Genomic DNA, 18714 nt, shown 5'->3' with positions numbered 1-18714 from the left:
ATTTATTAAATAATAAGTCTTGTATTAGTAAGACTTGAAAGTCGAAATTACTTCTTGATCCAAGGTTGCAGAGTGGATGCTGTGTTAGCAGGTTTGAAAGCAACATCACTCTCCTTGTACATTTCCATCAGCTCTTGGGTGATCAGGTGCATTGTTAATGAGCAGTAATGTTTCAGAAGGAGCCTTTTTTTCTGAGCAGTAGGTCTCAACAGTGAGCTTAAAATATTCAGTAAACCATGCTGTAAACAGATGTGTTATCATTCAGGCTTTGTTATTTCATTGACACCAGGCAGAGTAGATTTAGCAACATTTGGGAGATCCCTAAGAATTTTGGCATGGTTAAATGAGCATTGGCTTCAAACTTAAAATTACCCCTGCATTAGCCCCCTAACAAGAGAGTTAGCCTGTTCTTTGAAGCTTTGAAGCTAGGCTTTGACTTCTCCCTAGCTATGAAAGTCCTAGACAGCATCTTCTTCCAAGATAAGGCTGTTTTTTGTCTGCATTGAAACTCTGTTGTATAATGTAGCCACCTTCATCAGTGATCTTAGCTAGATCTTCTGGATAACTTGCTGCAGCTTCTATGCCAGCACTTGCTGCTTTACTTTGTACTTTTATGTTCTGGAAATGGCTTCTTTCCTGAAACCTCATGAACCACTCTCTCCTGGCTTCCAACTTTTCTTCTCTAGCTTCCTCACCTCTCTCAGCCTTCACAGAATTGAAGAGAGTATGACCCTGTTCTAGATTAGGCGTTGGCTTAAGGGAATGTTGTGGCTGGTTTGATCTTCTATGCAGACCAGTAAAACTTTCTCCATACCTCCATATAAGGCAGTTTCACTTTCTTACCATTGCGTGTTCACTAGAATAGCACGTTTATATTCACAACTTGGCTGTATGGTGCAAGAGCTTTTGACTTATCTTGGCTTTCAACATGCCTTCCTCACTAGCGATTCTTTATTCTGACCAGGCTGCGGGCCCCTCGTTGGTCCTCTGTCACTGTGTGGCTTGGGGCAAGGCCCTTACCCTCTCTGGGCCTGAAGTGGAAATGTAAGCATTATGGTAAAGCCACCTGTCCCCATCGTGCAAGCTGGATGCACACACGGAGTACATAGTCATGCATGTACACATGGCTATGCATGGACATGCACATATGCACACACACATGAATTCCCACAATCATAAGGTGCACATGCATAAGCTATATGTGTATGCTCATGTGCATACACAAATCACACAGGTAGACATGCATGTGCACACTCCTGCATGTACACACATGCACACAGGTATGGGTGTGCTCCTGTCTCCAGCCTTCCCCGGGCCCTCTTCTCTCTGCTCCTGCCCCCTGCTCCCAAGGCTCTCTGTGGCCTCCGTGGCCCTCGTGTCCACCTATGGTGGATGAGACCTGCTAGAAGTGACTGCGCAGGCCAACCCCACCACCACCCCACCCCACACCCCCACCCCCGTCCCCTCTGCTCCCCTCCCCCTGGAGGCTGCAGGAGCAGCTGCAGCCGCTCTAAAGTGGAACGCGTGTGAGGGGGAGCTGTATAAATAGAATAATAATAATAATAATTGTTGGTTTGAGATTTTTCTGCGACTGCTAGGGTGCCTGGCCTCACCCTCCCCGCCAATCACTCTTGAGGGAACAGGTCACCCAGCCGGGGATGCATCCCAGTAGCGCTGGTGTAATTAGAGTGCGCGGCATTTAGATGCTTGTCCTCGGCACAATTAGGCAATGCTAATCGTTGGAGCTATTTTCCCCGATGGACGCGGTCTTTGCCAGCTTCCGTTCCCGCAGCTTCGTGCCGGGGGTTTATTCTCAGCGTTCTGTCCATGTTGTCCTGACCCAGTTGCAGCCACGTCCCTCTGTGCCTTCACTCATTTGGCAGCATCTAGCAAGGCCTCCTTTGAGTCCAACTGTCACTACTCCCCAAGGGACACCAGTGAGATGAGTGTGAGCCCAGGGCTGTGGGCAGGGCCGTGCAGGGCGTGGCAGGAGAGCCTTGCCTACCTGGGCCTCGGGCCAGCAGCATAGCAGGCTGGTCACAGGCAGCAGAGCCCATAGCGAAGGGGGTAGTTGGACACGCTAGGAGCCTCTTGCCAGCATGGAGGAGGAACTCGCTCAGCGGAGGTGCCCAAAGAGCCATCAGCGTGCACAGCACGGTGGCCACACAGCATGTGGGACTACACAGAGCCTGGGTTTGGAATACATTTGTCAGCCTTGGAGCCACGCGCTGCAGGGTGTGTCACTGCATCCTAGCCTCACCAGCTGTGGACCGTGGTGGCACCGACAGTCCCAAGATGCACATGGCAATGTATGGAGCGCCGGCTCAGCCCTCCGCTTTCCTGACCTTTGGGATAAAGACTGTTGCCACTAAGGTCATGAAGACAAGCGGCAGCCAAGCTGGCACCAGTGCTGACTTCTGACCCCTGGCAGCCCCATCAGGATGAAGGCGCCTGTGATCCTCGTTTGTCTCACTGCTCGGCCTTGACAGAGTGGCCCAGCGCGTCCTCACTCTCACTGCAGTCTGCAGTGTCCAGACCTGTGTGCATGTGGAAACCGCACAGGGCTGTTCGCCCGTGTGCTCAGGAGGGTGACACGGCCCATGTGCCCATTAACAGTGCCGGGCCAGTGTCAGCCTCCACATGTGGTACCATGCCACAGCCACGTGAGAGTACTGTTGGGGGCTAGTGAAGGGTACATGGACACTGGACTATTTTTGAACTTCTTGTGAGTTTATGGTTATTTGAAAATAAAATGTTGAAGAAAGAACAGAACGGTCAGTCCCAACTAAAGGTCACAGCCGCCACTCAGCGTGACCATGTTGGCTCAGCTGGGCCGTGCGCTTGCCTTTCCGGGGCGGACAGGGTCAATCTCTGCAGGACACAGACCCCAGATGACCGGGGCAGTGGTCACTCACCAGGAGGCCTCCCTGGAACCAGGTGGGCTGCAGGGTCAGGGTGGCCAGGTGTCATCAGGCTGCTGGAGGGAAGGGCACAGCTCAGGGGCTGGGGGTTCAGGCTTTCTGGAGGCCCCTGAGGCTGCACACTCTGTCCCAGAGGCAGGGAGGTGGGGGCCGGTGCCCCAGTGAGCCCAGCCCAGGTGACAGCGTGGCCCATTCGGGCCTCATGTCAGCTCTGGGCCTCAGCTGCACCCTTATGCTCACCACCGTGGCGTCCTCTCAAGGGCTCCTCAGGCCTCCATCAGGGGTGGAGGAGCAGGGCAAGGGGAGCCCCCAGTCTAGAACCTTCTGTCCAGGAGGCTGACACCAGCCCCCCCCCCCCAGCTGTTCCCTCCCATTTTCCAGGTATGGCTCATCCCATCAAACTCAGCACAGCCCTGCCAGGTGAGGGGCAATGGGGCTCCCCATGCCTGTGTTCTCTGTCTGACCTCTGACCTCTGCCACCACAGTGCCACCATCTGCGAAGTTGCCTGTCGTCCTGTCCAAGTCCTTTCTCCCTGAGAGGTTACAGTTTCTCTGGAGCCATCTCATGGGAGGTCCCTCGCTCCTGACCGCCCACTCCCTGCACCAGTCACCACTCAGCTCCCCTCCCTCTGGAGCCCACATGCCCTGGGCCTCACCTGGCCTCCTCCATCAGTGGGGCTCTGCTGCCTCCGAGTCTCTCTGCTCATAAGCCAGGACCACATAAGGGGCTGCCCTGCACCCTGACCCCTCCTGAAGGCCAGACTGGCCACTTAGAGGCCACCTGCTGCCACCTCTTACGAAGCTGGACACTTTCATGCCGGCACAACCCTTCACCCCAGGCCACAGAGCACCCCAATGGCTTTGTTGGGGCTCACTGGTCACCAAGGCTCTAACCTCTGTGAAGTTGGGCCTAGGAGCTTCCCTGGCGGCATCGGCAGCTCACCCGGCCCATCTGCCCCTCTCACTGGCTCCTGCACTTGTCACAGACACGTGGGCGGCTTCCTTGGCTAATGTTGTGTTGAATTGTACTGCAAACCGGTGGAGGGCGTGTGAGTCGCCACCCAGGAACACAGGCACAACCCATCATGGCTGCACCACAGGCTGCAGCCGTCAGCTGGAAGGATGAGATATGCGTGTCACCATCATCCTGTTTATCCCCAACACACTCGTCTGAGGGCCTGGAGTGCTGAGCACACGGCAGGGCAGGGTCCCATGGCCTTTCTTCTGTGGCAAGGTCAACGAGCATGGCAGGAAGCTACTGTCCACCTTTGTGCTGGTTCCACTTGCCAGATGGCATCTGTGCCAGCCTGGTGTGGCTCTGTGAACAGGAGGACACAGACCCTTCCACACTAGTTCTGCTGGACGATGAAACCCTGTCCCTGTGATTCACTCAAGCCGGCCCTGCTGTGCCCCTTGACCCCTGGGTGCCCATGTGTCTGATCCTAGCACCAGCCCCATGACAGACAGCCTCAAGCCAGCTCCTGCATGGCCACCTGCCAGTGCCCCCGCTGCCTGCTGGCCCAGCTCCTGCTCTGACTCACGCCTAGTGTCCACGGTGCCACCAGCCGAGATGCCAGCCGTGATGCCGGCATGGCACTCCAGGCGCAGGACACCTCAGTGAGCCTATAGAGGAACCTTCCCACCAGTGGCGTGTCCTGCAGGGGAGCACTTGCAGGCCCAACAGGTGACCACAGGATGCTGTGGCAAGATGCTCCAAGAGTCTGCAGCCAGACCTTGACCCTGCCCTGGGCCTCGGCCAGTCAGGGAGGACCAGGTGTCTGCATGTCCCACAGCAGGGAATGTGTGCGTCTGTGTGTCTCAGAGCTAACCAACTCTTGCAGATATAATTTAGTTATAATCTGTTGCTAATTCCAAATACATAGCAAAGTAAAAACATCTGGAAAACAGCGAGACCTATAATGAACCCTTTGTCTTAGCACTCCGGGTTAACCACTGTGCACACTGCGATGTATCTTCTCAGGGTCTTCTGCACACTGTGTGCGCGCATGCCTGTGGGGGACAGCGCATGCACGGTGTGGCGCAAGCACAGGGTGTCACTCCTCACTGCCCCAGCTGTGCTGCCCTCCCCAGATCACCTGCGTGAAAGCACCTGGAACGCAGCAGATTCTGGGCTCGAGAAACCCAGATACTCTTTTGAAGTTGGAAACACTTTGATTTTCTTACAGCCTCATCAAGGCAGAAAATCCCCCTCGCTCAGCGGTGAGAGTGGGTATCTGTACACAGCCCAGTTCCCACGGTGCAGCGGCCGCCGTCCTCACGAGGGCGAAGCCTGTCTCCCGGGCTGTGGGTCATGGCGGGAGAGTCTCTGTGGGGACCCCAGGGGCCTCCAGGGTCTGACAGAAGACCCGTCCCCTCTGCAGCAGGATGGGGACAAGGCGGCAGCAGCTTGTGTCACAGTAGAGACCGTGGGATGTGCCACGGGGCAGCCCTAGGTCTTGCAGACCAGGCTGAAATGGGCACAGGCTCTCCCCAGCCACAGATCATGTGGCATTTCCCTGGGCCCGTGCACTCACGTACCTCACTCCTTTAGTCCACTCAGCCACCCCAGTGTGTGGCCAGGGCTCAGGGTTGTCACTGTGCCTGGGGTCACAGCCTCTGGGTGGCCAAGCCAAGGTGAGACACTAGGTCTAGTGGACTCCAAAGCCCCAGATATCGGGCAGCTGCGCCACCAGGAGAGGGCTGGGGCGAGTGGCACTGCAGTCTGTGGACAGACTGTCACCTGGAGGTCTTTCGTGGGCATGCATGCTGGGGCGAGGTGGCTGAAGCAAGGAATGCTGGGCATTCCGTGGGGCCTGGTCCCCAGCTGATGGGCACCCACACTGTCCTCGCAGCGTATGGCTCAGGAAGCAGCTGTAAACACAGCCCTGTCCTCTCTGGGCCTCCCACTGCCCTTCTCCCCCAGGGCTCCTGTCCCCCTGCACGGCAGACTCTATTCCCTACCCCCGGCTCAGGAGCAGCAGGCTGGCAGAACACCAGAGGCAGGAACGATGGCCTCCGAAGGCAGAGACACCTGGAGCTGTGTCCAGCTGGGTGTGTGGTGTCTGCAGATCCAAAGGTGGGGTTTTCGTGCCTGCCCTGGACCTGCAGCTTCTTATCTGGAACAAGGGGAGCTTCTCAGGAAAGCCAGCGGGAGCAGCGACAGGTGGCTTTCTGAGAACACCTGGGCGAAGTGGCCCTGAGCAGGCACCATCAGCATATCCACAGACTGCCCCAGCTGTGTGGTGGCCTCCTGGTGCAGCAGCCTGGTCTCCGTGCCCAGGTTACCCTCCTGCTCCGGGAGGTCTGTCCTAGGAGTAGAGCAGAGACAAGACGGAAAAGGCCTGCCTGTGCGGTGGGGGGACAGACGGCGATCAGAGAGCCACACGTGGGCGTGGGCGCCACTCCTGTGCACCAGGCCCTGAGTCAGTGCTAGTCCTTTGTTGGATGGGTGACTCTCTCCCGGTCTGTAGCTTGTCTATTCATCCTAACAGGGTCTTTCACAATGCAAAGCTTTAAAATTTTGGCGAGGTCCAGTTTATGCGTTTTTATTTTATGGATTGTGTTTCTGGTGCCAAGTGTAAGATCTCTTTGCCTGGATCCTAGAAAATCTCCTGGATCCTGGAGATTTTCTCCCTTTTCAAGTTTTATTGTTTTATGTTTTACATTTAAGTTCATGATATCTTTTGAGTTAAAGTTTATATGTGTGTGAGGTTTAGTTCAAAATGTTTCCTTTTTACTGTGGCTGTCCAGCCTCTCCCACACACTCGCAGCAAAGGCTGCACCTCCACCATGGAATCGCTTTTGCACCTGTGTTAAAAAGTGGTTGGGGCGTGTCTGTGTGGGTCTCCCCGAGTTCCTCTGTTCCGTCCCCCACATCTGCACATGTAGCTTCCATGTAGTGCTGTACGGTGGCCACACGGCGCACCTGCTCATTGGGAAGAGCAGCCCCCCACTTTGTTTTTTTCCAAAACTGCTTTGGCTATTCTAGGACTTTGTCTACAAAAAAAAAATTCTTGCTGAGGTTTTGATAGGAATCAGACTAGTCCTACAGATCAGTTTTGGGGAAATTGATATATTTACTATACTAAGTCTGCTAATCCATGAACATTGTATCTCTCTATTTAAATATTCTTTGGATTTCTTTCATCAACGTTTTGTAACTTTCAGCATGCAGACACTGCACAGGTTTTGTTAGATTTATACCCAAGTACTTAAGATTTTCTGTAAATAGTATTGCCTTTTTTATTTTGCTTTTCACTCGTTCACTGTTGCTTTACAGAAATAGGAAGCCAGGTCACGCACCACTGCTCGTGACACCCCAGTGAGCCTCCATGCGACCATTCTCTAGCTGCTGTGTGGCAACACACTGTGGCAGCCAGACCCCAGCCTCCAGTGCTGGGCCGGCCTTCCGGACAGGCTGCCCTGCTTTCCGGGGGCGGCAGATGCCAGGCCAGGCAGGGTCCAGGCCAGAGCACAGCAGCTGCCAACTGACAGGCCGCAAGCGTCTTCATTAAGGTTGAGTGTCTGGGTAGCCCCAAGGCACCTGCCAGCCACACTGTGGCTTGTATGCTGCAGACTAGACAGGTGGCAGCTCAGCCGCCCAGACACTGGGAGGAGAGGGAGCCGAAGACAGCACAGGTGGCCCCATAAATACTGATAGCCACAGCCAGCATGTCGTCCTGAGCAATTTGCTTTTTAAAAAATTGTGCTCGGATTTTAAGTGAACAGCCCTAATTACAGTGATTTACAAGGCACCTGGCGACCGGGCGGTATTCAAACATGGCAGAGGTTGATCAGCACATGGAGTTCATTCAGCTTGTTCTAATAGGCCTTGGTGACTGCTGAGGTGGGTCTAGTGGAGATGTGGCCCCTTCCAATGCCAAAGGGGACAGAGTCAGAGGAGAGCAGGGCTCAGAGCCCTGGGATGGGTGTGGAGGGTGGGCTCACTGGGGCCCTACAGGACGGGCATGGCTTGTCTGTGGGGCTGGCGTGGTGCACACACCTGAATCTGCCTGCCTTTGGGATCCACAGCAAGAGCAGCACTCACCCGCCCCGACCTGGAGGGGAGGGGACTAGGGAGGGGCCTCATTCCCCCAGAACGGCCAGAGGCTGGCCCTGGAGGCGCTGTGGTGTGGGGGTGTTGGTGTGAGGCTTTGCCCATCCAGCGAGGGCAGCAGTCGAGGTGTGGATGAGGGAGGGTCCTGTCTATTCCAGACAAAGAATGACCCAGCCCCCAAAGCCTGCCAGCACCCGGGAGGGGCCAGGAGGCCACCACTGCAGTGGCCAGGCCCTCCTGGGTGTGGCAGCCCCAGGTCGAGGGAGGGAGAGCCTTTTCTCCCCACCCTGCTCCCACCCCGGCCCGTGCCTCTGCCTGGCTCCCGCTTGCTCCTGACAGCTGCAGAATCGGCCCCTCTGACATTTAGGGGAAAACTCAGAATCAAGAGCATAAGGCAGAAATGAAAGGATTTTCTTGGTAAAAGGTCAGAGTGGTTTCTCTTGTTTTTGTTTAAAAATGGTTTGTGTTGAACTATGACAAGGCCGAACATGCTAACCAGGAGTGGGGGCAGGGGAGGCCCAGCGAGAAAACAGAGGAAGATGCTCGAATAAACAGATGAGGCCACTCACGGTGCCGGGCCAGGACAGCGGGGGTGGCACAAAGCCAGCAGCCCAGACAGCTGCCTTCAGCCACACGGGCGCCCCAGGTTCCTCTTGCCCGGGGTGCAGTCAGCAGCAGCTGGAGGAGCTTCCTGGCCAGGGAGGGGAGAGACCTACCAGGCCCTCCTGTGCTGATCACCGTCCTTTCTCTCCCCTGCAGGCCACGGGACCCTCTGGCTCCAAGATGCAGCTGCTGGAGACGGAGTTCTCGCGCACTGTGGGCCCACTCATCGAGCTGCACCTGCTGCGCCAGGACAGCATCCCGGCCTTCCTCAGCTCCCTCACCCTCGAGCTCTTCAGCCGCCAGACCGCCGTGGCCTAGGCGGCAGGCCAAAGCCCTCCTGCCCCGGCCTGTCTCTGTCCGCCACCCGGGTGCTTGTCCTCCCCCAGCAGCATCATGATGTGGTGGCCGTCACAGCCCCACGCCCATCCGTGTGGACACTGTCTCAGCCCTGAGGCCGCTGAGCTCAGCCTGCAACCGCTCCCCACCGACGTGGCCCTCCCCGCCACCCACCCACGCACTCTAACCCCGTGCATCTGGAGCCTTAGGGTGGGCCTGCAGCCGCCAGGCGGTTTCCCACTGTATGAAATAAAGTTTCTTCCCCAGCCACCCTCCCAACTCTGTGTGTGTCTGAGGCCTCAAGCCAATGGCTCCCTGCTCCACGCTCTGCCAGGCCCAGCCCCTACTGCTCACCGCCGTGTCCCCTAGGCACCAGAGACGGCCACCTCTCACCTCCTGGCCCAGAGGTGTGTAGGGAGAAAGGGCCACAGTCAGGGGCCGTTGCCTGGTCCCCCCACCCCGGCAGAGTAAGGCTGCTCTGAGGCTCTGTGTTGGGATGCCAGTGGGACCAGAAGCCAAAGCCACCTCTGCCACCTCCAGCCAGACTGCTGGCCTGGGCTGGGGGCTCTGACTCCACCTCCCAGCCCCACCCTCCCTGCCCAGCACCTCCACAAAAACACAATGTCCTCTGCATGGATGCCGCCTCCAGGCCTCAGATGGGGAAAGGCCAGAACAGGCCAGAACTCCTGGCCATGACTGGACCCAGCCGCCAGCCCCACTCCCACTCGCCCTCTGGCTTCAAGCCCAGGGCCCACAGGCAAGTCACCACAGACCCCCTCACTTGGTGCCAACTCCCTGAGAGGTAACCTCTTACAGGCGAGGAGATGGAGGCTCAGAGACCTGGCCGAGGTCACACAAGGGGGACACAGGCTGTCCTGAGTTGCCCCACAGGGAACAGGGGCGGGTCCGCCTGCTCCCTTCTCACACCCCTACTTCTCAGAGCACCCTGGGGGCCTGGGCTACACGCTCCTCCAGGGCTGCTGGCCCCACCCCAGTCATCAGCCACAAACAAGTCCCCATCCCCATGCAGGGACCCACGTCAGCCTCCAGACATGGTTCTCATTCCTGCCTCAGTTTCCCCTTCCTCCCTCCACAGCTGGGGCGTCTCTGAGTCCCCTTCCAGTGGAAAGCCGGGGCTGGCCTCTCCTCTGTGGGCTCCCCCAGGCTCTGCGCCAGCCCCCACCCCCAGCCAGTGCCCACAGAGGCACCCGGTGGCAGAGGCTGCAGGTGGTTCTGCTCCTTCCGGGGTTTCCTTCCCCGGGAAGAGGCAGGGAGGGGCAGAAGCTGCCGTCCCACCTCCAAGGGACGTGTCTAGGCAGGCCTCGGAGAGCAGAGGTCCCCAGAACGTCTCTCTCGGCAGATTTAATAAGCCTGCAGCTCGAGTTTGTCAAATCCTCTCCACGCGCCTGCCAGGTGGGGTTGAAATGAAACAGCGCAGGGAGCCGGGGAGGCAGCCCCGCCCGTCCCTGGCCCGGTTCCGGCATGTCCCCGCTTCCGCCAGCACCTTAGTGGGCGCTCGGCGCTAAATAGTTCTTAAGCCGCTAATGACTAATTTTAGGGGATTAGTGCCGCAGCGATAAACTGTAATTGCCAGGATGTAACAGGATTTGGTGGGCTGCAGGGCTCCTTCCAGCTCCCCGGCCGGGGCGGACAGTGCCGCCTGCCGGGCCCTGCAGGGGACCCACCTCCCAGCCCAGCACAGCCGTGCTGTGTTTGCTGCTGTCGCTTTCCTTTCTGCATGTGCCCGGTGAGGGTTCTTCTGGAGACGCATAAATCCCTGGTTTTCTCCAGCTCCTCCCACTTCGGAGTGTGGTCCCCGGAGGCAGCAGCCCGGGAGCTGCCTAGCAAGGCCCGTGTGCGGGTCCTGCCCTGCACGTCAGAGCTGGCCACCGACGACCCCCAGGCTCATCCTCGCTGAAGCTCTCACCCGACTGGAACATCCCAGATACAAAGCTCTTCCCACCTGTGAGCTCATCCCCATCCCATAATGATCCTGCAAGCTGGGTCTTGCCGGGGGAGACTGGGATTCAAGGAGGGGTGCCGACCTGCAGCCACAGCAAGTCTACGTGAGGCCCTTCCCAGCCCGGCTTCCGCGTCCAGCTGGGCCACGTCCCTCCTCTTAGTGCTGCCAGGACGCCAGCCCCAAGCAGAGGCCAGGACCTGTGGCCCAAGACCACGTTGGAGGCATGACTCGGAGCTCCAGGGGCTTTGACCTTACATGAGTGTGTGCACACGTGTACATGTACATGCATGTATACACGCCACTTTGTCACACCTGTGTACACACATGACCTGTGTGTGTACGTGCAGGAGCATGCACATGTATGTGTACCTATGTGACTCATGTATGCCCATGAGCGTGTGTGTGGCTTATGCATGTATGCCTTACAATTGTGGGAATTCGTGTGTGTGTGCTTATGTGCATGGCCATGCATGGCCATGTGTACATGCATGACTATGTACCCCGTGTGTGTATCCCTGCTGGCACCATGGGGATAGGTGGCTTCACTGAATGGTTACATTTCCACTTCAGTCCCAGAGAGGGTGAGGGCCTTGCCCCAAGTCACACAGCAACAGAGGACCGACGAGGGGCCCGCAGCCTGGTCAGAATCAGCCGGCCTGCCCTGCCTGTCTCATTGTGTTTCACATTTTCTTTTCTTTAAGTGCACAATTCTGATGGATTTCTAACATTAAACAAACAAAACAAACCCCTCCAACAATAGAGTAAAAAGACGAAGTTCCTCTTTGGCCACGGCCCGGACGTGCCTGGGGGTGGATGTGCATACCCGGCGTGGGCGTGCGAGGCGCGTGGCTTTGTTTCACTGCGGCGTGCGTGAATTTAAAATAACTGCGTGTTGCTCCACAGCTTAGTTTCTCTCACTTAACGGTATGTCTTGGAAATTTTCCATAAAAGCATCTACTGAACTATTTCACTAGATTTGTTGTTGTTTCCTAAACACTCAAGAATTTTTATTGAAAACGATGACATACAAAAACACCAGATTCTCATTTTAAAGTAAAATTGACAGCATTTTTCAGAACTCCCCTAGTTCTACAACTGTACCTTTTCAAGAATGAGCAGCAGGAGGTTTTGTTTGTTTGTTTATAATGTTCTTATTTCTGAGGACTAGGCTCCGTGTCTGCCCTGAACATGCGGGTCCCACTCCTGCCTCAGGGCCCTGCATGGCCCTTCCCTGCCCCGGCGTCCCCCCAACATTCAGCTGGCTGGTCCTCCACGATGGGCTCAAATGTGCCCCCCAAACTCGCTTCAAACCCTCACCCCAGGACTTCAGAACAGGGCTGCATTTGGAGACAGTGTCTTTAAAGAGGTGATCACGGTAGCATGAGGTCATGAGGGTGGCCCCAGTCCCATGTGACTGTATCCCTACGAGAAGAGGAGGTCAGGACACAGACAGGCACAGAGGGACGACCCCGTGAGGACACGGGAAGATGCTGTCTGCAAGCCCAGCCCTGCTGCACCTGGAGCTCGGACTTGTGGGATGACACAGCCAGGTCCGCGAGGCGTGTTCCGGTGCCCAGGCTGGCTCACACCCCACACGCCTGCCTCCCCCGGCTCCTCCCCGTGCACCTCCGGAGCCGGCTTCGTTCTTCCTTACGGCATTTTTCACTAACTGGCATTTTAACGCATAATTTATTTGTAATATACATGTATTGCATAGTACAGGATACGCAGTAATATATTTTAATCAGCTTAGAGCATCTCCTCACCCATAGAACAGGGATGTCACGAAAACCGCATATTTTAACTTTTTAGTAGCCATGTTAAAACGTAAACAGACTAGTGAAATTCATTTTAATATATTTTATTTAAACCACTATAACCAAAACTTTTATCATTTCAACGTGCAATCCATGTGAAAATTTGGTGCGACATTTCACCATCTGATTTCTGTCCTGAGTTTGGGGAATCCGGCGGGTATTTTCCACTTCCCGGCATCTCAGTGTGGACCAGCCACATCGCAAGTGCTCGGTGGCTCTGGGGTGTCAGGGTGGAGGAGGGGCCTTGCCAGAGCCAGGCCTGGCTCCCTCCTGGGTGGAGGGACTGGAGGGCAGCAGTGAGTGGCGCCACTGTGGACAGGGCACCCTCGGGTGAGCGCACCTCCCTGCGCGCCAGGAGGCCTGGGTTCCATGTCCACTCAGCCCAACGTGCGAGGTGGTCTTGGCGAGTCTGCCCCCCACCGTGGCCCCAGTCTCCGCGGGACGTGCCAGGCGGTGCCCACCCAGCCAGTGCCCGTGGAGGTGGGGGACACCCCAAGCCGGGGCGTGTGGCCTCTTCAGGGTAACGCTCCAATTAGCTCAGTTACCAAGAGTCTGGTGCTTTTTTCTCTTTCTCTTTTTAAAATTTAAAATGGAAATTAAATTTTGCACCAGGTTTACAGGCTGTTAACAGAATTCACTAATCAAACCCCAACACCACGTCCTTGAAAACGAGAATTAAAAAAGGTCTACATTTGCATATTCATGTTTTTAATAGGGTTCAGAAGGTATATTTGCGGCTGATGAAGGATTAATTAAGTCTATTTGCATTGGTGGAGCATCTTAACCCCTTCTGGGCCGGCCAGAGACTGGGGCTGCCCGTCCTGGGGCCGCCCTGTGAGCCCGGGGTGCCTGGTGGCTGCAGCGTGGGGCGCCGACAGCGGCGCCAGGGCTGGCAGCATCTCAGTCGCTCCAGGCAGCCCTGGGACAGGAGGTAGCTAGGGTGGATTTCAAAAAATAAACATATGCTAGGAGTTTTTCCCTTGTAACATTCATAGTCATTGTAAACTATTTAGGGAATGTGGGGAAGTCTTGAGAGGAAAATGAAAATCACTTAGACCCCACCACTCAGAAGTAATCACTGCACACTCCGGGTGTCCTGTCTCTGCCCCTCCCCGGAGTGTGTGGACGCACATGTGTGTGTGAATGTGTCAGTGCATCCTGTGAGCACGTCACATGCACATACATGCATGTGCATGTGTTTATGCAGCTCTTCAAGATGTATCTTGAAGATGTGTCTTCAAGCAGGGTCTTAACTGCAGCCCCTCCCCCCCCAGTGTGGCCGGGGAACCTGTCACCTTTTACATGGACATTGCAAGGACTAGTGTGGCATCTCTCCCCACCACCCAGAATCCAGGAAGGCAGGTGTCCGTCACAGTCCACAGAGCTCACCACCAGCTACACACATGTACAGTTGTACATACACACGTGTAGAGTTACAGATACAACATACACGTGTGTACTCGTAGACATGGGATATATGCACCTAGACTATACGTGCATATATGTGCATCGAGTTATAGACATGGCATACATACACATAGTGTAATATAGATAACATGTATACACATATGTGCACTACACATATACACATAGAGTTGAGTATACACATATACACATATGGCTATAGATATAATGTATATGCATGTGCCTATACATACAACGTGTACACTGTTAAATAAAATTCTGGGATCCCTTGTTCTGGGCTGGGCTCCTGCACAGAGCCCAACAGACCAGACCAGGACAGAGTCATGCCTGCCTGGTGCCACGGGATCAACTGAACTTAGAAATGGGCCAGTTTTCCAAAAACCAGGAGAGTCACAGCAACCAGTCATCAGGGCCCTGTCCCCTTGAGCCAACGGGATGAGGACGTCCCTCTGCTCCAACCCTCTCAGGAAAGGGACCTTGAAACTTCAGCCTTTTCCCCTCTAAAGCCACCATCCTCCTCTGCTCAGCCTCTTGCTTCACAGACAGGACGTTGCTCGATTCGTGAGTCGCTAGTAACAGTCAAATAAGTCATTAAACTCAGTGTATTGAAATTTAATTTGACAATACACATAGAAGTGTATATGTACACAATAGATATACACGTATATTTACGTATGTACATTGGGAAATATGTACTCTATATATTTAAACATACAGAGAAGTTATGTATATATGCCCATACATGCATGTACACGTAAGTAATATATCTCTATATATGTATTTATATAGATAACATGTACACATGTTTATGACACACGAACAATTTTTGCAGGGGATTGGAGTAACACCCACATGCTGTTCTGTGTTATGTGTTTTCACTAAAACTTGGAATTCAAGCATCTTTCCCTCACAGCTCCTCGGAGTGTGGCTTCAACAGTGCAGAGTGTTTGCCTATGCCTTGTTTGACCCCTCTGCCCAGAGGTTACAGCTTTTACCTTCATTATGGGTTTTTTTCAGCAATAGCCAGTGAAGCAGGGAGCAGGAAACAGTGGAGTGCTTCAGCCCAGTCACCCTCCCACGTGTGCTGCCCAGGTGTGCTGCCCAGTTGAGCCCCTCCCAGGTGCACTGCCCAGGTAACCCTCACAGGTGTGCTGCCCAGGTGTGCTGCCCAGGTGAGCCCCTCCCAGGTGCACTGCCCAGGTGTGCCCCATGTCCTCAAAGATGCAGAGCAGAGCAAAGCAGCTACATGATGGCATTGGTGAGAGGTTTGCAGTGTGAAGAGGAGTTTGCATTGTGAAGAGTCACGTGTCACAAGGGTGTCCTGTGTTCTCGTACTGGTGCAGAACAAACGGGTTCAATGGTGTCACAGTGACAGATCCCGGGCAGAAAACACCAGGTTCCAAAATGACGTTGCCTACAGAGAAATGGGCCTGGACAGCCCGTGGGTGTGGTCACAAAGGCTCTCCTGACGCAGGAGAACCCAGGCCCCCAGCCACAGCCACCGGGAGGTGCCCCTGCTCCCCTGACTCTGCGAGAGCAAAGCTGCCACAGAAGGTAACTCCGGATGAAGCAAGAGTGACCGGTGGGGAAAAGCCCCGTGCAGACCGGGTGACGTTTTCTGTGACAGACGCAAGCAGGCCGGGCTCTGTTGTCTGCTTCACTGCGGTGCAGACACAGGCAGGGCAACTCGCCCCGCTGGGTGCTCAGCTCTGCACATTCTGCCAAAAGCACATGACAGTGTGCCCACCGTGCCCTCCTGTGCTCCAAGACTGTTTCTAGTCCTTGCGGTAACTCGTGTGGTCCCTAACAAAATGCCACGGACTGGGGGCTGTAGACCACAGAGATGCACCTCTCACACGTGGGAGGCCGGAAGTCCAAGGTCGAGCTCCTGGGGAGGCTGCCCTGGCTTGCGGACGGCGGGGCATCTTCTCACGTGCAGCCCCACTCTGCAGGCACGGTCTTCCCATGATAAAGCCACAGTCCGGACAGGCCAGGGCCCCACTCTCACGTTTAACCTCAGTCACCACCTAAAAGGTCCCCACTCCAAATATGGTCACCCTGAGAGCTGGGGCTTCGACATGAATTTGGGGGGAGGCACAATTGAGTCCGTAGCATGTGGGTTTTACCTAGTTTCAAAGGTGTTTGAGGCAATTTAAGCAAATCTGATATATTTAGCTTGTGATTTTAATTGAATGTTCGGAAGCATTTGATTAAAACCTGTAGTCAATATCTAAACATCCGAGGACTTTATTGGCTAATTTATTTAGTTGGGATTCATTAATTGTGCAATTGTATTTAAGTATTCAGGGAAATATGCTTCGTAGGTTTGCATGGTCAGTGCACAGATGGCTGGAGGACACAGGTGGCTGTGACACTCCTCTGTGGGTGTAGGAGCCCTTCAGAGATGACATATCCGACGCAGAGACTTGAGGGCACGTGGTTTGCCCAAGGTGAGGCGTGGAGGGCAGCGTGGGGCTGGGTGCTGCTTCCACAGGACGCTGGCTGGGGGTGACACAGCCCCGTCGTCAGGGAGCGGCCGACGGTCTCTGCTATGAGAACACCATCTTCACCCCCAGCCCAAGGACCCCACGAGGGGACTCGAACGTCACAAATCAAGTCGCCCTGATGGGCTGTCCTCCCACGGACTTCCCCGGCCACACTGGCCAGCGTCTCTTGGTTCGGCCCAGCCAGGGGCTCCCAAAGGCTCATTTCTGGTTTAGCTTCCTGGGCATTGGGGCGAGAAAGGACAGGTCCCCTGCAGAGGCAACAGGAGTGAGGCCGGCTCCAGGTTTCTGCCCTTCCAAACCGGGCCAAGTGGCGGCCGGGCAGAGGTCGACAGGAGGACGGTTGCCTGTGAGCTAAGCATCTACGTTCGATGAGCCACAGCCCACGTGCTAAAGTGAGACAGCGGGTTCTGTCCCGGGGGAGCTCAGGAGACCCGCCCGTCTAAGAGCTGCCCGAAACACGCGTCTGAATGACCAGAACGCAAGTGAGAACTCGGGGAGACAGACAAGCCATCGCGGCCGGCACTGCTGTCGGTCACACAGAGCTGGGTGACTACTCTGCAAGCTGGTTCCTGACGCCGAATAAAACATCAATCATTATTCTTTATTCTTGAGAGAGGAAGTGTTTGTATCAGGCAACGCGTCGTTCGTGTGTCTGGGATATGAAATGCTACACGTCTGTTCTTAATTATGTCATGTCATGTGTGACACGCACTAGTGAATGTGGAACCCGGTGAGTGTCATGGGCGTGAGGAGCCACCACCCCCCCTTCCCGACCGCGTCACAGCTGCAATTCCTCCTGTCTGGGGACCCCCTGCTGCCCCCAGCACCCAGAGCTGCCATTACTCCAAGTTCCGTGTTTATGACCCTCTAGTTTTTTTCCAGTTGCCGAACACACGTAACACACAACAGCGCTCAGCCCCGCACGGGGCGGTCCGACCTGCTCCGGAGGTCACTACCTGTAACGCTGTGCAACTTTCCCCACTCAATGTTCTATTTCCAAGATTCACCCATGGTGTCTGTGGAGGTCGTGTTTCATTCGTTGTAAAATTCCATTGTATGAATACACCAAAAATGTTTTTAGCCATTCATCCGTCACGTGGACATTTGGGCTGTTCCCAGGTGTTACTACTTTTAAAAGCAGCGTGCTGTGAACTTCCCAGCATATCTCCCTGGGCTCACGTGCACAGATTTCTTTAGGATTTCTTAACCAGGAGTAGGATTGTGGGGTCGCAGCACCTGCCAATGTGCAGCTTTGCAAGATAAAGCCCGGTTGTTTCCCTCAGTGCCAGACGTGTCCGTTTCACCACGGGGAACAAGACCCTGCTGCCGGGCGTCACCACCAGCGCCTCGTCCCGGCCGATGCGCCAGGCTCTGCCGATCTAGTGGCGCAAGATGGGAACTTGGACGTGCATTTCCTTGAACGCCACGGAAGCTGAGTGTCTTTGCATGTGTTTTCCCGCCACCGCGTCTCCTGTGCCGGGAAGTGCTGTTCCCATCTGTCACCCTGTCTGAGGCTCGGGGTCCTCCGCCTCACGGATGCTTTCTGACCTCTTCGTATCCTCTGGTCCTGCTCCTTCGTGGCGCATGTGTGGAAACCGTCTCCCCCCACTTTCGGACTTGCTTTTTCACCCTCTTCTGTTACTTTCTGATAAACAAAGTTCTCAGTGGAAGCGTGGTTAAATTTATCAATCCTTTCTTTCCCGGCCGGCGCCCCCTGCGTCTTGTTTAAGCAAACCTTCCCAACGCTGCGAGGACGCGGAGAGATCGCCTGCACCATCTCCGACAAGTGACTTTTATTTATGATGTGAGACAGAAATTCAATTTCATTTTTTCCACATGAATAACAAATTGTCTCAGAAGCATTTGTTAAATAGCCTGCTCCTTGCTGAGTGGTCCCCACCACCTGCACCGCCATAAATCAGGTTTCCATGTACGAGTGGATCCGCTTCTGGGCTTTTGTTTGTGTTCCTTGGTCACGATGCCTGTCCCAGTCTCCCTGCCAAACAGTCTTAATTACTGAGCTCCGCACACACAGGGACGTGCGGGTCACCCCCGGGCAGGGGCGGGGCCTGGAAGCCACAAGGGG

The 18714-nt window shown here is 55.2% G+C and overlaps 2 protein-coding genes across 6 annotated transcripts in view; both read left to right on the top strand.

Moving 5' to 3' along the window:
* The window catches only part of MAD1L1 (mitotic arrest deficient 1 like 1), a 383346-nt gene extending 374153 nt beyond the window's left edge, over positions 1–9193 (top strand). For all 5 annotated transcript variants that reach the window (XM_075995238.1, XM_075995236.1, XM_075995239.1 and 2 more), the window contains one exon: positions 8737–9193. In XM_075995238.1, the coding sequence (XP_075851353.1) occupies positions 8737–8898 (162 nt within the window). In that variant the 3' untranslated portion in view covers positions 8899–9193. The remainder of the gene's footprint in view (positions 1–8736) is intronic.
* The window catches only part of PSMG3 (proteasome assembly chaperone 3), a 418234-nt gene that overhangs the window by 235417 nt on the left and 164103 nt on the right, over positions 1–18714 (top strand). The gene's annotated exons all lie outside the window — the stretch shown is intronic.

Source organism: Microcebus murinus, chromosome 19, assembly GCF_040939455.1.
Source record: "Microcebus murinus isolate Inina chromosome 19, M.murinus_Inina_mat1.0, whole genome shotgun sequence".
NCBI lineage: Eukaryota > Metazoa > Chordata > Mammalia > Primates > Cheirogaleidae > Microcebus > Microcebus murinus.
This window is presented reverse-complemented; position numbering and strand designations above follow the sequence as displayed.